Source organism: Typha angustifolia, chromosome 12 (assembly GCF_048772165.1).
Source record: "Typha angustifolia cultivar Huaian chromosome 12, ASM4877216v1, whole genome shotgun sequence".
In the NCBI taxonomy this organism is placed as follows: Eukaryota; Viridiplantae; Streptophyta; class Magnoliopsida; order Poales; family Typhaceae; genus Typha; species Typha angustifolia.
Window position 1 is genome coordinate 9,779,908 of NC_133250.1, and position 17,950 is coordinate 9,797,857.

Consider the following 17,950-nt stretch of genomic DNA (forward strand, 5'->3'; position numbering starts at 1 on the left):
CTTTTAATATTTATCCCGTCAACCTATTTTATCTCAAATCAAAAAATAGTTATTAATAATTCTATAAAAAACAAAGCACATTTTTCATATTTTTTTTGTCACTTTATATTATATCAAAGATAATTACTATATTCTTATTTTATAATATAAATAAATATAAAAACTAGTTATTTCTAAAATTAAAAAAAATTAAATAAACGAGGCTCAAAGTTACAATCCAAGCAAAGAGGTGGATCTTTTAGTAAAAATATATAACATTTGTTTAAAATATTACTCATAAGCTACTCAAAGGTTGTAATTTGGAAATTTATCTCAAAAAGGAGTCAACTGCAAGTATTGCACATAAATTTCCAGTGCTTCTGCCAAAAGAATAAAATGGAATAGCAATTACCTTCCAGTCAATATATATATATATATATATATATATGAAAGCGGTGTATAACAACAACTCTTTCAAATGCTTTGATGAGAACTTTGTGGTATGAAAATTGGCAGTGATCAAAATAATATTGCATCTGTTACAATTGGACGTAATTGAATCATCAAAAGAGAGGACTGAACCAAATGCCCCTTCTCTACAAAAATAGAAGAAAAAACTGGCAGCTGAGATTTTTTTTATGTACATTAGCATACAATATCTACTGCAGCAGAGCCAGATCTCTTAAAAAGTTAACGATGCAAAGCTTGGATCTCGAAAGAATTTATTTTATCTTATCTTGGAGCACCAGGATAGCATCGATCTTGGAGCTAAGCTTAGATGCGTTCTAAATTCATCACCGTGACGACTTCTTGCCGACCACTCCACCGTACCCTTTTGCCTCTTTCATTGCCCGACGCCTGCATCAACTAAGGCAGCTGCGACATTTGCTGACGCTTCCTCTAGCGTTCTTTGCTTTCTCACAGAGTTGAAGGCCTCAATAACATCTCCAACCTCCCAATCATTGAAATCATCTACCCCGATTCCACATTCTAATCCAGCACCAATCTATGAAAAGTAAAAAAAAATTATACCATGAAATATATCATTTAAGATAGATCAAAGACCAGTGCAGAGAAGTGAAGAGCACCAGAGCTAAAATGCATTATTTGGATAATCTAAAGTAGTATTGAAGGACACCAGAAAAGATGATACTTTTATTGGTCAAGAAGCATTTATAACCTATTTGCGCTAAGAATGATCAATGTGCATAGAACAAGATTCAAACCAACCAGTTGGCTTGCTGGCTTGCTGTTCTAGTTAAATGTCATTGCAAGCAAATAAACATATCAAATCTTTGGAGTAAGTATAGTGAGTAATTTCAAACTTTTAACAGACAAAAAGATTTAAACCAGCCAGTTTTCTTTCCAGGTATGCACAATAGACAGACAACCTCCAGAAAAGTACCCTTAGAAGGATATTTATCCTCACTATATTGAGCAGGCAGATCAATCGCAATCACTTCAGAATATCTAACAGTTCAACCAAATCAAGCTTTAATACAAAACAGAATAAATCATAGTAAAATTACAAATACTCTGTTGCAAAACTTTTGCTAAAATTTACACATACACACAAAGACACTTGGTTTTCCAATTTTGGGCATAAAAGAATCATGAGAAATAGCATTCATGCACATTCTTTGAAAGAATATTAATAATTTGTATTTATATTCACTGACTTTCTGGCAAACGATATGCCGATTACTCTTTTTTCTTCCTCTGCAGAGGAACTAGAAAGTTAATTGCTTATCAAATAGTTGGATCTTTTTAATAGACGTTTTATTTGAGGAAGAAAAACAATTATTCACAGAACTTGGTAAAAGACTATTATTAAAATTAAAGTTGAATTACTCAATAAACTTCAAATTTTCACTCAAATAGATGGGAGTATCACATGATAGCTTTAGAGACTATTCACATTGGCAATTGCAAGACTTACCTCCTTTACTTCTTCTTTGACCCGTCTCAGCGAGTTAATCTTCCCAGTGTGGGCCATCTTCCCATTTCGAACGATCCGAACACCACACTCTTTCACTATCTTTCCCTCAGTAACCATGCAGCCAGCCACTCGTCCACTGCCACTACTGAAAGTTGCTCGAACTTCGGCTGCTCCTATAGGTATTTGTTCCTGCCAGACATATGAGGCAATGATTCTTTAGTTTCAACATTGTAAGATGACCATTTACCTAATTACAAAATTGTGTTATGGAAAGAGTTTGCAGTATTCCATATTACTGTTTACCTCAACTGGCTCTAGGAGGCCTTCCATTGCCTTCCGCATGTCATCTATCAGATCATAGATGACCCTGTATAGGCGAATCTCAACATTCTTCTTTTCTGCATAGCTCTTAACTGAGCCTGGTGCTTTAACATTAAAACCAACAATAACTGCTTCAGTAGCAGCAGCAAGATCAATGTCACTGGCACTGATATCCCCTGGAGCTTGAAGAAGGAATTTCAGAGTCACATTTTCTTGAGGCAGAACATGAACAGCATGCCTGATGGCTTCAATTGAGCCCTAATTTTGACGAGTTTAAATTAGTCATTTAGCCACACAAAAAAAAATCTACATCATGACAAGAATTAATAAAAGGGCAAATGTCAAATCTGCTTATAAACCCAGGAAAAGGTCACAGGACATATCATGCAAGTGAGCATTTGCCTACCTGGACATCAACCTTCAGGATGATATTTAGCTGGTGCATATCCAGTCCAGACTGCTTTCCTGAAGACACGGCAAAAGCAATGGACGAGAGAGTGACCTTTCCTTCCCCAGCCTTTGCAGATATCCTTGCATCACGCAATGATTCTGCACATGCATCTGCTCTTTCACGTGCGGCATCAAGGGAGTCAACCACCTCAAACTCATCACCAGCAATAGGAACACCATTCAAGCCTATTACCTGAGGACAAAAGCATAGCACAGAAAATGTAAAACAAGAGTGACTTAAGGCAGGCAAAACGAGTATGTCAAGGAAACTACACAGCCAATAAGAGAAATAGAAGCACTGTGCAGACTAGGGAAAACATGGCCCATGCGCCTCTTGTCTGGGGCATCATATATTTTAAGCAAGTGCAACTCTGGACTAATTAATTAGAACAAGTTCATAAACATTTGGTGTCAGATGATAATAATTGTTTCCAGATACCCAGTTTAAATAGCATCCAGAGATATGATAAAAGAACATACGAAAAGGGTGAAATGAGAGGAAAAAGGGAGGGGGGACCTGCACAGCTATGGATGGTCCAGCTTCATCCACACGACCTCCTCTATCATCAAACATAGCACGTACCTGTGTGTTAAAAGATTATATTTAAACATCAGTTTATCATGACATAAACGAAAACTATGCAAACCGAACTTCTAATTTGTTTTCCACTTAAAGATTTCCTATGGCCAGCCATCAATTTAAACTGGCAAATATTAAATCGCGTCCAATAGCAAAACTGACCTTTCCAAAAGCTCCACCACACACGAGCACATCTCCCTTCTTCAGGGTTCCATTATGTACAATGAGCGTGGCAACAGGTCCCCTCGATTTATCAAGGCCTGCTTCTATTACGGTGCCCTTTGCATTCCTATGAGGGTTGGCCTTCAATTCTTGCAACTTAAAATTTAAAAAATATATATTAGGTGAGAATTTCACCCACAAACTGTCATACTAGAAGAAATGAAAAGGTCTAAACTCCTCCCAACTTGCATACCTCAGCAACAAGCATGACAGTTTCTAACAGTTCATCAATATTCTCCCCTTTAAGAGCACTAATCTGATTCAGAAAATTATTAAATGTCAACTCACGTAATGCTCGAGCATCATGAGGAAAATACTAACATTTGGTTTTGAAGTTAGTATAGGAAAAGCAACCTGAACCATTGGGATGTCTCCGCCCCAAATTTCTGGCATAAGGCCGATTGTGGAAAGCTCCTGCATAACCCGCTCTGGGTTGGCTCCTTCCTTATCTACCTGAGTACAGAAATAGATGATGAAATATTAGTCAAGATATTGCTAAAGCCATTAGGAGGAGAACGTCGAGTTGCAACCAACAAACATGCCTTATTTATGGCAACTATAATAGGCACACCAGCTGCCTTAGCATGAGCTATTGCCTCATTTGTTTGTGGGCGAACACCATCATCAGCAGCCACCACAATGATGGTAATGTCAGTTACCCGTGCTCCACGTGCCCTCATTGCACCAAATGCCTGAGACATGTAAATTTACTAATTTACTATTCTTTGTTGGTGACGCCATATTGTCCAATTTACACTACCAGCAGGAAATTAAGAAATTATTAACATGGTCATACTCTGGAAAAGAAAATTTATAGTCAAATAGAAAAAGTATATGAGGAAACAGTTGCATTGCCAAAAAAAATGACCAAACGAATGGAATTCGATTAAGAATCTTTTGAATTTGAAATATACCTCATGTCCTGGTGTATCAAGAAAAACACAAGGCTGAAGCTTTCCATCAACTGGTACAAGAACCTTGTATGCTCCAATACCCTGGGTTATTCCACCTGCCTCAGATGCTACTACCTGTACATACCTACTGGTCAGATTCATAATCTTTACAAGTACGCATAAATGTGGGGATTTGTGCACCTAAATTAAGCATGTAAATCCATATAATAACAAAAAGAAACATCTCAACGAACATGATTCAGACATTACCTTGCTCTTGCGGATATAGTCCAACAAAGTTGTCTGCACATCAGAGTACGGGAAGAGTTATCAAATACTATTTTGACCCTCTGTCAAAATTTAGAAAAACAATTTAGTTGTTAACTCAACTTGATACCTTTCCGTGATCCACATGACCCATAATTGTGATAACCGGAGGCCTGTCTTCCAACATGTCTAAATCCTCCTCATCAAGAACTTCCTTCTTCTTTGCCATTTCTTCCACTCTAACAGGATCTATTTCTATCACTTCCACATCATATTCCTTGCAAATCATCTTAACCATGTCTTTATCTACAGTGTGCACCGTGTCAGGCTTAACTCCTTTTGAGAACAAATACCCAAGAATTTCTGCTTCACTAACTGCTAAGTTATACGCCAAGTCCTCAGTCAACATGCCATCTTCCCCCACCTCAAGAATCTCTACTTTCACGGGTGCTGCAGCTTTAGCTGCCTCAAGTCTTGCAGCCTTACGGCTTGCCTTACTCCATTTTCTTCCTTTCCTTGCTCCTGCTACACCTGGGATGGGCACACCAAGCTCTGAAGCCTCCTCCGCACGTATTTGAGCATCATCCACCAGACGTCTACGCAGACCCCCAGCCGCACCTGACCTTTTGCGACGCTCATCTTTGATTCTTGATGGTGGAAACCCCTTCACAGGCTTTGTGGGGGCTAACAAGGCTTCTGCTGCAATTTGATCAACAGCAGGCTTCTTGGAAGCAAACTTATCGATAAGAATAGGTTTTCGTTCTTTGGGGGCATCTGATTTCTTTATTACAGGAGAAGCCGTGGGAGTGGGAGCAACAGCTGGCTTCATTTGCAGCCTAGGTGCAGCTTTGGGTGGAGAAGCAACATGCGCCCTCATGGAGGCAATGGGCAGATTTTCTGATTCCAATGAAGGAGAAACTTTCTCGCCTTCAATCTTTGGAAGTTCCTTAACCACCTTTTGTACATTTGCCACTGGGTTTCCCTTCCGCCACACGCTCTTAAGGGTCTTGGACTTTCTTATCGACGAATTTGCATCCACTGGTCTACCCAATTTAGAGTTCTCATTGGATTTCAGATTGTTTCTAGTCACTTTAGCAACTGGCTTAACCGAACTCGAAGTCTCAAGTTTTTCTGCCTTTTCCAGGACCTCTCCCAATGCCTCTATAACTTTATCTCTATCTTCCAGTGCTGCTGCTGATCTTTTCTCAGCAATGATGTCATTGGAAGACAACAATGCTGAACTTGCCGGACCAACTGGACCATTTGGCCGGACAGGAGCTTTTAAGGCGGGTTTAGGGGGAGGTTTTAGGATGAGATCAGCATCATCATCTCTGGTATCACTACTACCTTTGAATGTAGATTCTGGTGAAAACGGAATTCCTCTCTCCTCAATAAAGTTGGTTGTGACCATACACTTACAGAGCCTACCAGGAGCACAGCGCCGACGCCCCCACCCATTCAAACTACCAAAACTAATCCTAGAAATTACTTGAATTCTCCTAACAGCCACATAGGAGGGACCAACCTCGAAGATGGCAGATGGGTTCGGCCTCGCGCTTCCCAGAGATGCAACGGAAGCAGGAGAAGCCATTGATTCCTCAAAAAAGACCGCGAACCCACATACAATAGAAGAAAAGTTCTAGTCTCTAACAAACCTATAACACGGAATCCTACCAACAGATACAGCAAAATTGCATCTTTCCAACAGAGTTCGATCAAAGAAGGCAAAATTAACAATACCCAGAATCCAAATCCCTCCAAAAGAGCAATTTTTGGTGAGACCGTAGTACACTGAGAAGGTTCCACAAAACTTGAGAAACCCTACCCTTCACAAGGATACAAGCAAATAAGCTTACATAGGATGGGCAACTGATGTGTGAAATAGGAGAGAGACCATAAAGAGCTTACCTTGGAGTTGGCAATGGAATTCTATCACCACTCCAGAGAGAAGGAAAGGGGAAGAAAGACTGAAAGAGAGGGAGAGGGAGATAGGAAGAGATAGACTTCTGGGAAATCCTCTTTTCCTTCTTTCTGGAAAATTAAAAAAAGGGTATAGAAAAGTTTTATGGCAACCAAAGGAGTCAGTTTTGGTGGTGTCTTGTGAGATATGTGTGGCTGCTTCTTAGCTAGTCAAATTGTATGTGATAAGGTTTGTGATATCAGAAGGGAAGCCACTCAGGCTTTGGGAATTAGAAAAAAGAAAATTCCAATGGATTCTGAGGAGAAGGGTCTGTGGATTTGAACCTCAATTGCACCCTGTGATTGCAACTTGGTCCACACTATTCCTGCTCTTTTGTCCTATGGATTCATCTATCTCCACCATTCTGCCACTGGAATTGTGCCAAGTGGTCAAGCAATTGGACATTAGATTCACTAATTTCTTTTTTAATATAAAAATTACTTGTTTTTATTAGTTTGAATATCAAATATTAATAAGAAGTGGCTGGAATTTTAGCAATGTGTTGCAATTTCGAACAAGGATTTAACAATTCGGATACAAGCAAATTGCTTTTTTCTGAGAATAAGAGATTAGTTTGACTTCTTTAATAATTTGTGATTAAAATTAAGATGCTACTAATTCTCACTATTAAAATGTCTCATATTATATATAAATATTCATATATCAGTGATACCTAACGGAATACTCAGAGCACCACCGTAAAATTTATAAATCTTATTAATTAAAAAATAAATTATAAAATCATTGAACAAGTTTTAACAACCAGATTTGAAAAAAGTAACTTGATGCAAAAATGTTATATTTCTTTTTTTCTTTTTATTTATTTCTTCCTCATTTTTTTTTCTGCTATGTAAAAATTGTGGCTTCTATTGGGCCGGCCGGTCTACACTAGGCCCAACCCATCATTTTCCTCTGGGCCGAGCCCAAGTATTTCGGCTCCGGGTAAAACTGACTATTCGGATCCATAAGCTGGACCCGTCCGTGACTCGTATAGGAATAGTCAAAGTCAATGGATAGGAGTCGGGACACGAATGCAATCATATGCGGCCATTGATGCCTCCACAGTATTTCTCTTCCGTATGGTGGAATTTCACCGCACCGCACAGCACCGCACCGCACCGCGCCGCGAAGTCTTCTTCTTCTCCAAGAAATAAAATAGAGCTAGAAAAGGACCGAAACTTTGTTACTATTAAAAACGTGATCCTTTTTTCCTTGTTGGTACTCCAAATATTTTGGTGGGTTTCGGGATCTAGGTTTGGTTTCCGCCGCCAGCGGATCTCCTTGCGATGTATTTGAGATGGGTTCTTCTGAGGGGTCTGAGCTCGGGAGCAAGGTTTCATGGCCGCTGTACTCAGAGGTCCTTCACCACGGCTTGCTGTGGAAGTTTATTGGGGGGGAATCCGTCCGAGATCCGGTCAAAGGTGCGACGTTGAACGAACTTTGATTTCTTTTTGTTGATTTGGGAGGTGGAGTTTGCTGTAGAGAGGGTGCAATCGTGCCTTCAGGTTTGCTATGAAGCACTGAGATTAAAAATGGATCCGAGATTGTATAGTTCATGCTGTTGTGTTAGGAGTTATAGATATCAGTAACTTCTTTATTGAATGACTTGTGAATTTTACATGATTATTTTCAATTTTTTATGGCATAATCTTTTATCTTACATGTTTTATCCATACGTTGTTTCATCATCTTCCTGTGCTAAAGTATTGATACGTGAATGTGTTTACGTTAGCTAATTATTATTTACTTTTTAGAGTAGATATGCACCCTGGGTCTGACACCTAACAACATAAAGTTTTTGGAGTGATTTGGGTATGATGCGTCGAATCTGATTTTTGTTTGGACTGGAGTCGTTGACCCTCTGCTATTTCTGGTAATTGAGGCTTAGAGTTTTGTTTGACCATCTTGGACTACTGTGGTTGGGGTCTGGACAACTAGTGTTACCAAGCTGTTGATAAGATCATATTAAAAGAGATTGATGTGCAGGCTTGGTTATACTTAGAGTAGTTCTATGATTAGGGCGTGGATGCATGGGATTGCATTAGTTTATCAATAGTGACTGATGAAGAGCAGATAAAGCCTTGAAGATATGGTTTTTGAAGAGTTGGATTATGTTCGGATGAGTGGAACAGATCTAGTCTGGATGATGGAACTGATAGAAAGTAGTGAACTAGACTTGAGGGAAGATAATATGTGGTTGCCATTGACGTGAATTGGCAAATTGTGAGGATTAACCTCAAGCTTTTGTGTTGAACGCGGTTCAAGGTGTTTCTTATTCTTGGCTTTTCATTGGACCAAACTTCCCTCTTCTCCTCAGTATTAATCTTATAAAACAGCGTAAGAGAATACTGGTCCATTACTTTTCATGGTCTAATGAGTCAGAATGTCTGAAGTAATTCATGCTTAGGTGGCCAGTAAACGATTCCAATGATCTTAAGTCGCAAATATGGAATTCTTACAAGTTAAGTGATGCTTGGTGTTCATAATGTGTGAAATAAAGCATTATCCTTCATCTAATTATAGTTTTTGTAAGATATTTTTCACTAATTTCAAAAGGAATGAAGGACTTAGATATGGCAAATTTCAGTTTATAGATGGTTGTTTTATAATGTGTTAGTAGGCTTCTTTTGATCACTACTTTTGGTCTATCTTTGCAGCTTATCTGCACTAAGAAATTGTACGTGCAGTTGCATACATATGCTACTTTACTTGTGCTAATTGTATTATTTTCTGCTCAATCATTATATGCTGATGTGCTTGCCAATTTATGTGAATTAGTAGGTGTTGGGTTCTAGGGAAACATATCTATGGGGCTCACATGGCTTACATGACATAAGATACCAGATATCTACAGCGAGGAGTCCAACAACTGAGGTAGTCATCCTCTTATCAACTTGGTTATCTTACTCCCTTATTACAGTAAAAATTCAGTTGAGCATATATGATTATGACCAGGATCAGGAACTACTTACAATGTTTCATAACTAGCAAACACAGGAAATTTGTTTCAAGTTATCAGATTTATTAATGAAATGCTGTTATCTAATGTTCAAGCATGGAATGATATTACCCTTTTCTCATGATATCAGGAACCGGTGGACCCCTTCTCCTTGGTTGCTGACGAGTTGTCACTTATTGCAAATAAATTGCGCTCAATGGTGGTTGCTGAGGTGCGTGACCTTAGTTATTATTGGCATAAACAATCCCAACAACCTTCACTTATGGTTAACCATTCTTTGACCATCAGGAAAATTGTAACTAGTTACATTTGATAACCAGAGCTATCGGAATCTCAACTGTTGTAGCATAGTTTATTGCAGGTCCCCAAGCTGGCATCAGCTGCTGAGTACTTCTTCAAAATGGGAGTTGAGGGGAAAAGATTCCGCCCTACTGTAAGACTTAAACTATTATATGTTCTTATTTGTGACAGACAAACTATGTCTCCACCACGATTTTATTCTGTGAAATCTATATAACTTGGATCAAATTTCCACTTTAGCATGTCCTGTACAAAATATAAATTTGTTATGATAATAAAAAAATCAAAAAAGGCCACATTTTACAAACAATATGGAATCCTACTTACTTTTTCTTAATTTTTCTTTTGCATATAAAAGATTCACCATTGGTATGGCAGGTTTTATTACTGATGGCGTCGGCTTTGAATATGGCAATACCAGAAGCAACTGCTAATGCAGTGTTCAGTGGTTTTTCAAAAGAGTTGCGAGAACGTCAGCAGTGTATTGCCGAAATAACTGAAATGATTCATGTCTGTATACTTTTTCCTTATCTGGTCCTTTTCTTTTCTTTTTTTGCTAACCTTCAATTTCATTCTGTTAGTTGCTTTTCATTCCACGTCTTAGGTAGCAAGCCTTCTTCATGATGACGTTTTGGATGATGCTGATACTAGACGCGGTATTGGTTCACTGAACTTTGTAATGGGGAACAAGGTAAATGATCATGAGATCTACTTATGTACATCAAAGATTCAAATTATATGTTTCGTGCTGAATACTTTGAATTTCCAAGTAAAGAATAAGGTCAGGCAGCTATGTAGACCTTATAAACGAGTTTTGTGGTGATTGTGCATGCCCATGAAAAATGCTGTTTTAGTGGGAAGTTGTAATTGGTGATTCTCAATTCCAATATTATAAGGATATGATAAGTCTGGCTTGTGTAGTCTATTGTAACTTTTAAAAGGCAGCTATCTGCACTATAATAATCCAACTTCGTGCAATTAGTAAATTTGTTTTCAAAATTGAAATGGTTGGCACTGACTGCTAAAGGCTTGGTTGTGGTTGTTGTGGGTCGTTGTCATTGTTTTACAGTAAAAATGCATGTATGTAAATACACTTGTTGTCTCCTAATTTCTTTTCTTTCTAGAAGAATCTATTTATATCTCTGCATAAACCATGAGATTGACGTGCAAAATTAATATCGGGTAGGAGAAGGGATTATATGATCTCATTACTCGGATTGCAACTCAAAGATCAATATTCTCAAAATGATTAAGCAAGTTTCATTTATGCTGTCACCCTGATGGTGGACACATCTCTGCCATATTTAGGATAGGGCAGCTGCAGATTGCAGACAAACTGTCGATCTTGAAAAGTTATAAGGTCACTTGGTATGTATGAAACTACTTTTCTCACAGTATGAGTCTTGTAAGTTGCAACGAACTGAGTGACCCTGCAGAATCCCTTAGATGGAGAAACATATGCATATCTTTTTTGACTTTTGAGGTTTATCAAGGAAAAAAGAAAGAAAGAATGATATTCTTCTTAAAAAAAAAAGGTTTATCAAGAAAACAATGGTTTACTTTCTACGTTTTTGCCATTTCATGTATTAATTTACTAATTAGTTATTGGTTTAAAAAAATTTAATACACTTTCTAGTATTGTAGGATAAACATGGGAATACTTCTTTTGTAGTCTTGCATTGTCATCATAGCAATACACTTGTCATTGAACCTTCGTATTATACTTCTTGTGAGTTGTTTCCTTACTACTTGTTTGCCATTTTTCTGTAGAAAATCATTTTTGGCATATTTAGTTGTTAAATGTCAGTGATATAAGTTCTCTAAGTTTATCTCATAAGACTAAAATTAGGTCATTATGCAGCTTGCCGTGCTGGCTGGTGATTTTCTACTTTCTAGAGCTTGTGTTGCACTTGCATCACTGAAGAATACAGAGGTAATTGGACATCAGTATTCATGTTCCTCAGTTTGTAGTCTAAATACACCTTCTTTTGTTGTAGGACTTCTTCATTTACTTTGCACATGCTGCAATCATCATGTAGCATATGGATACAAACTGACTAGCAATCTATGTACTTTGGCGAAGTCATTCAGAGTAGGCATGAAATTAATGTTGTCCACCTATCCTTTGTAGATCTAATACAATGGTAAATTGTCAGTCTACTTTGGTTTCTCTATGTTAATGCCTGCTGAGTTTTAGCATGGTCCGAAACATAGTTCTAGAGACAGCTATAATTTAAGATACTCTTGTTAACCTTCTTCAGTGTGAATTGCTAAAGTTTCATTATAAAGAAAAGAGTTATATTGTCTAAATTTTAAGTTATTTATCTATAAATATGTTTCAAGTTGTCTCCCATTTGTTTAGCCACATCTTGAATTCTTGATTGGCAAAAGTGGCAATTCACAAAAACAAGGATGATTTGATCGGGAGGACTTGAGTCTGCTGAAATATTTAACAATATATATAGCTAAAACATGCAAACTACAATATGCTATTACTTCTTTACCTGCTTTTCAGCAGGAATTTTGCAATTGGTTGCTAAATTTTATTATCTTTGCTGGGTTTTTGGAACTCTCTGCAGGTTGTATCTCTTCTGGCTACTGTTGTAGAACATCTAGTTACAGGCGAGACAATGCAGATGTCTACTACTTCTGAACAACGCCAGAGGTACATGATCTTAATTCCTACAATATTGAATTTATTTAGCTAGATTTTTTGCCAGAAACATATGAATATCCAGACAAGAGGGAGTGAAATACTTAAAAGACCTTTTGGCTTATCAGATCTTTGGATGCTGATGCTTTCTTATTTTAGTTGAATGAACTTTTTCATTGTGAATGTATATGGTCTATTATCTAGTTTCTTATATAGTCATACATGTGGATTTACAGCATGGAGTATTACTTGGAAAAGACATATTACAAGACAGCATCATTGATTTCAAACAGTTGCAAAGCTATTGCCCTTCTTGCAGGCCAAACTGCAGAAGTTTCAATGCTTGCTTATGACTATGGTAGAAATTTGGTTCGTAATGGTTTCATGAGCATAATAAAATTTCCTTCTTACTCAGTTGGATACTACACTTAGTGAATGAGATGGCTAAAACTAAACTCCTTGCAGGGTTTAGCATATCAATTGATTGACGATGTCCTTGATTTCACGGGCACATCAGCTTCACTTGGGAAAGGCTCCCTGTCTGACATTCAACACGTAATATTTTCTTTTCCATTCCTTTCCTTGTAGATGGTTGTTTTACATTGTCATTTCCCATTTTGTCATTTCGTTGCTTATAAAAATAGTATGGACTGAGGTGCTATTTCCAGTAGAATGATATGATTTATATCTTTTGCTCTATATGCTTTGTCATGCTCCTTTGAGTAGAACTTCATTCAGTATAGGCACTATTCATTAGTTCTCAGTCATAGCTTGCTTCTAAAATGTGGCTATAATAAGATATATAACTTTACCAGGAAGAAACTGTATACTATACCACAATGTTCTTGCAAAACTGCATAATCTTTTTGAATTAGTTGCTTTTGTGTATCACGCACTCATTGATGGAAAGATGGCAAGGGAGATGGATACACATAACAGTGATTTAATAGAAAAGAGAATGGAAAGACTGATGTATATGTATTTGGATATAAGGAGTGGCAAAATATGAATAAAAATTGGTGCAGTTGAGGTTTATTTGATTATGAATACCAGTCCTAGTTGTCATTTTGCTTCTGGAGAACATGACATTGTAGAGAAGAACATCTTGTTATAACTGGGGGACAAATAATTATCCATTCATTGGGCCAGCTATAGCATTTTAGAATTATTACATTGAAGTTAGTCTCTCCAAGGGGAACTAAATCTGTATGTTGTACTGAACTTCTTGTATGTACTTTTGCTTCTCTTTCTTGAAACCTTTTAAAAATGATCAAACTAGTCTACACATGGAAAATTCGCATCAGCCATCTGGAACGTCTAGTTTACCCCCATCAGTTCTTAAGTTGGCCACCTTTGTGCCATATACTACCTCTATCATAAGTTCATAACAGATGCTTTTAAATGTACAGGGAATTGTAACAGCTCCAATACTGTTTGCCATGGAAGAGTATCCTCAATTGTGTGAAATTGTTGACCGGGGTTTTGATAATCCTGAAAATATTGCTGCGGTGAGTATCTTTTTAACTCTTTTCCTTCCTGTTTCATTGTTCAAGTGCTATAACTTGTTTTGCTATGCTGATGTTGAGAATAAATACGTACCTACCTACCTTATTATTCACACACACACACACTGTTAGTCAATATTATGTTGATGATGACCAAAAAGTGATATTATATGGTTTTCTGTCATATTAAATACAGGCCCTTGACTACTTAGAAAAGAGCCGGGGAATTGAGAGGACAAGAGAACTTGCTACTGAGCATGCCAACCGCGCAATAGAAGCAATCGAAGCTCTTCCTGAAAGTGATGACGAGGATGTGCTGATTTCGAGACGGGCCCTTGTTGATCTTACTCATAGAGTGCTAACAAGAACAAAGTAAACAACATCGCATTTTGGTTAAGAAATCCACACTTCAGATCCCTGCTGCATTGACTCTGTTACAAGTCTGTCATAATTTTGTCAAGGCATTCTTTTGGGGGAACACCTCATATGCTTTAAATTCGCTGGATTTGAGGATCCAGTAAAATTTATCCATATTACTTTCTTCCTATGTCGGCCACAAGACGGAGCCGCCAAGTTCAGATATGCAGAAGTATGATGTATTCTTTTCATGAATAAATCATATCAGGGATTATCAATTGAATTTTTATGTTAGAGTTTATTTAATGTGCCCTTTTCCAGCTTTTCTAAACATTGTAGTCTGTAGTGTTTGTTTAATTTAAATCTAATGGGGATATCCATTAGTCTCGACAATAAAAGGAAAAGAAAAGGTTACATTGTGTTAGCTGAATATTCAATTTCATCTGAATCATGTAATTAATTACGGCCTAGAAATTTACTACTTTTGAACTTTTTTCTGTAATAATTTCCTTTCCTGAACAACTAAATTGCAAGTCTGCAGAACTTTGAATTGGAAATCTAGTCCTATCTGAGGTCAGTCAATAAAGGAACCTATCTCCTGATTTCACCAGTATATGGAAATGGAAGGCATTTCTCTTTCATTTATGATGTTATCATCCTCTTAGATATCTCGGTTACACTGTCATGTCCCTGATGCACCGATAAGCTGGGCATAAATATGAAATATAATTCTCCTTTTCTAATTTTTATTTCAGCAATCTTTTGTTCTTCATATGGTAATGAAACCTTTTCTTCTTCCATCAATTCAGAGAAACTGAAAAGATCAACTGGAAGTAACAAAATTATCGTAACATACACACACACACACATACACCCTCAACAACTGCTTTCATCCTTTTTGTACATCTGACTCCAGAACTTCTCCTTGGCCCAGGCAATTGCTTCCTCCAAGGCAGCAGATTCCTCAGTGGCCACCTTCCTCCTTCCATGTCCATCAATCTCAATGACAAATGAGCTCTCTGCAGTATATTTTTCTTCTCCTTCTTCATCTTCTTCTCTGTTTACTCTCATCAGCGCCATTTTTGGATCAGTGAAGACTGAAGATGTCACTGAGGAAGGAGAATCTGCTTCAGAATTGCCACTCCATGGCGGCCTTCGAAGGTATTGACTGAAGCTGGACTCAAGGCGAATCCTCATCGCCGATGAGGAGCGGCAAAAGCCTATGTTTGGCTGGTGTTTATATAGAGTAGATGAGCCATTGGTGGTGTAGCTGCTATTGTCACTGTCCTTGAAATCTACAAGGCAAGAACTCGGAGAACATGGAATGCCAAAGCACCTGATACTACTCTCATCTCCTCCAGATATTGTTGATGGCGGCGAGGGCTCCCGCCGCCTGGTAGGAATGTTGATTGGCCTGAAAAAATCAAGTAACAAGAACTGGAAGCATTAGAAAGCTAGGAGAGATGAGTTAAAAACATTTTGCAAGTTATGCGGAACTCTGAAACTTTGAGACTGTTGGAGTTGCTAAATGACAGTTTAAGTGTCAAAATCTCATTGCAGATTCTTAATGCTTATGGTCCTATGGATCTTAGATGACTTTGGAATCAAGCCTCTCAACTTTTTAAACATTAGGAATGAGGAATATTTGGTGGTTATGATGAGAACTTAGCACCTCCTCCATTATTGTGATACTCTAACTACCACATAATGAAGTGGGAGTCAAAAACTTATGGTCTCAATTATATTTCAACTTCATCGCTAGACAAATGAATAGCAATTCCATAGGAATAAGATCTAAACAAGGTTGATTTCTTTTTCTAAACTATTAACATTTTTCACACCTCAAAAATAAAAGCTCGTGAAATTTAATGTAATAATATACGAAAGATTGATTAGAAAGAATAAAATGATACCGGATAAAAGGGGGAAAAAGAATATAAAAATGACATCTTTTTCAAAAAAATTAACTCATACCTCAGCCTTGAGGCGAAGGCCGAAAGAACGGCGTCGTCGTCCTCCTCCTCGGCGAAGACGCGCATAGTGCGTTTGCTGACTTCCTCCGAGCTCGCCGATGACTTAGATTTGGATTTGGATTTGGACTTCGATCTCGACCTCGATCTCCTCATCCAACACCCTTTGCTTTCTCCTTCTCCACTGTCTGATCCGAATATATCGTCAAAAAAGCCCTCCTCCCTCCTCACCATCCCCACCTCCCTCGTCGGGATCCGGAACTCCGGCAACATCCGCCGGCCTACGCAGCCGTCCGCGACAGGCACCGGCACCGAGCAGAAGACCTCTTCATAGAGCGACGCTGCGGGAGGGGTTTGGATCTCGGCGGAGAACCGCCGGCGGAGCAGGGTACGCGGTGGACCGCCGAAGACGTCGCGGAAGTCGTCCGGGTCGAGCGCGAAGGCGGCTGCGGCGCCGCCTCCGCAGGTGGAGGAGCCCCGCCTGGGGAGTGGCGGTCCGATCGTCGTCCGCCACGATTCGTCCATTGGATCGGGGAACGTACGGCGAAGGGTACTTCCTCGGTTGGTGGTGGTCTCTCTCCCAATGTAATAATCTTAAACATTTTAAAGACGGTTGGAGGCGTCGATGGGCGCGAGAATACGAAGTCGGAGACGTGACTATAACAACGCCTGTGGGGTCCGCAACATCCTACTATACTACTACTACTACTATTAGTAATAATTATTCATACGAAGGGATAATTACAGTTAGTCCTCTTAAATTATCACTATTTTTTAAATACATATTCTTAATTTTATTATATCCACGTAAACTCCTGAACTAATTAATTAGCCATTCATATATCTTGACTAAGAAAACAATTTAAGCGATAGTTTAAGATATGCTAAACATAATTAACTGTTTTTTATTTCCCTTAAAATGAAATAATACTTTCTGGGTACTAGCAAGTTATCCTAAAGCCTTACATAGTAACTTCACTATATATATATATATATATATATATATATATATATATATATATATATATATATATATATATATATATATATATATATATTACGAAATAATATCTAATACATTAATTTTGAGACATTGGATTTGGTATTTGGTTTTTTTTTTTTTTTTCTTAGAAGAATTTATACGTGTATAATTTAGATTCGCTGTGACTTAATTTTTAGAAGGGCTAAACCAGTGGTTAAACTTATAACCTATTGTCCCATAATTAATAAAAGACATCATCTTTTAGTTAGATTATGTGGCACCTAAGCCCATTATTCAAAAGAGAGAAGCAGTTTTCCAATTATATAAACAACATTTTGGTGCATAATTGCTGACCAAATGGACAGAATGTTTCTGAATCATATCTGTATATGGATTAAAAAGAAGAAAAAAAAAAAAGTAGATTGTGATATTATTCAAGTCAAAATCTCCTCCTAGCAGACAACTTAGCTATGATGGTACATCAGTTAGGTGTTTAGTCATAAGACTAAAATCAAGAGTAGCAAGAATCCAAGATGATTTGTTGTTTGGCTCAGTTGAATCTTCTGAATGTTATCCATGTTACTTGTTTGTATATTCCAGATTTACAAAATCT

At 37.8% G+C, this 17,950-nt stretch overlaps 3 protein-coding genes across 5 annotated transcripts; 1 reads left to right on the forward strand and 2 right to left on the reverse strand.

Annotated features, from left to right (window-relative positions):
• Positions 1–461: 461 nt before the first annotated feature.
• LOC140771718 (translation initiation factor IF-2, chloroplastic) lies at positions 462–6,719 on the reverse strand. 2 transcript variants are annotated; one of them, XM_073113345.1, is made up of 13 exons: positions 6,560–6,719; positions 4,782–6,477; positions 4,655–4,687; positions 4,406–4,519; positions 4,034–4,183; positions 3,846–3,944; positions 3,685–3,747; positions 3,432–3,587; positions 3,207–3,272; positions 2,646–2,882; positions 2,222–2,497; positions 1,919–2,107; positions 462–985 (listed from the first exon to the last, which is right to left on the reverse strand). In XM_073113345.1, exons 2-13 carry the CDS (start codon positions 6,240–6,242, stop codon positions 824–826), a joined length of 3,006 nt encoding a protein of 1,001 aa, XP_072969446.1. In that variant the 5' UTR covers positions 6,243–6,477; positions 6,560–6,719; the 3' UTR covers positions 462–823. The 2 variants fall into 2 exon arrangements, with proteins under 2 accessions (XP_072969446.1, XP_072969447.1); XM_073113346.1 differs by having other exon boundaries at positions 3,846–3,940; positions 4,030–4,183.
• A 1,027-nt stretch (positions 6,720–7,746) lies between these two features.
• Positions 7,747–14,668, forward strand: LOC140771952 (solanesyl-diphosphate synthase 1, mitochondrial). 2 transcript variants are annotated; one of them, XM_073113805.1, is made up of 12 exons: positions 7,747–8,032; positions 9,393–9,485; positions 9,701–9,781; positions 9,932–10,003; positions 10,249–10,380; positions 10,475–10,561; positions 11,732–11,803; positions 12,450–12,535; positions 12,760–12,892; positions 12,989–13,078; positions 13,933–14,031; positions 14,225–14,668. In XM_073113805.1, exons 1-12 carry the CDS (start codon positions 7,898–7,900, stop codon positions 14,402–14,404), a joined length of 1,260 nt encoding a protein of 419 aa, XP_072969906.1. In that variant the 5' UTR covers positions 7,747–7,897; the 3' UTR covers positions 14,405–14,668. The 2 variants fall into 2 exon arrangements, with proteins under 2 accessions (XP_072969906.1, XP_072969907.1); XM_073113806.1 differs by having other exon boundaries at positions 7,891–8,032; positions 9,390–9,485.
• Positions 14,669–14,951: 283 nt separating this feature from the next.
• Positions 14,952–16,971, reverse strand: LOC140771953 (uncharacterized). The gene is made up of 2 exons (XM_073113807.1): positions 16,360–16,971; positions 14,952–15,799 (listed from the first exon to the last, which is right to left on the reverse strand). Exons 1-2 carry the CDS (start codon positions 16,878–16,880, stop codon positions 15,262–15,264), a joined length of 1,059 nt encoding a protein of 352 aa, XP_072969908.1. The 5' UTR covers positions 16,881–16,971; the 3' UTR covers positions 14,952–15,261.
• Positions 16,972–17,950: the final 979 nt, after the last annotated feature.

Bases quoted from the DNA above. Each gene is read 5' to 3' on its own strand.
- LOC140771718 (XM_073113345.1), bottom strand. From the start codon at position 6,242: ATGGCTTCTCCTGCTTCCGTTGCATCTCTGGGAAGCGCGAGGCCGAAC. The intron at 4,520-4,654 runs GTAATGTCTGAA...AGGTATGTACAG, and splicing joins ACTATATCCGCAAGAGCAAG to GTAGTAGCATCTGAGGCAGG. The intron at 3,273-3,431 runs GTCAGTTTTGCT...TTTAACACACAG, and splicing joins GTGGTGGAGCTTTTGGAAAG to GTACGTGCTATGTTTGATGA.
- LOC140771952 (XM_073113805.1), top strand. From the start codon at position 7,898: ATGTATTTGAGATGGGTTCTTCTGAGGGGTCTGAGCTCGGGAGCAAGG. The intron at 9,782-9,931 runs GTGCGTGACCTT...AGTTTATTGCAG, and splicing joins GCTCAATGGTGGTTGCTGAG to GTCCCCAAGCTGGCATCAGC. The intron at 10,562-11,731 runs GTAAATGATCAT...GTCATTATGCAG, and splicing joins ACTTTGTAATGGGGAACAAG to CTTGCCGTGCTGGCTGGTGA.
- LOC140771953 (XM_073113807.1), bottom strand. From the start codon at position 16,880: ATGGACGAATCGTGGCGGACGACGATCGGACCGCCACTCCCCAGGCGG. The intron at 15,800-16,359 runs GTATGAGTTAAT...TGATTTTTTCAG, and splicing joins GCCTTCGCCTCAAGGCTGAG to GCCAATCAACATTCCTACCA.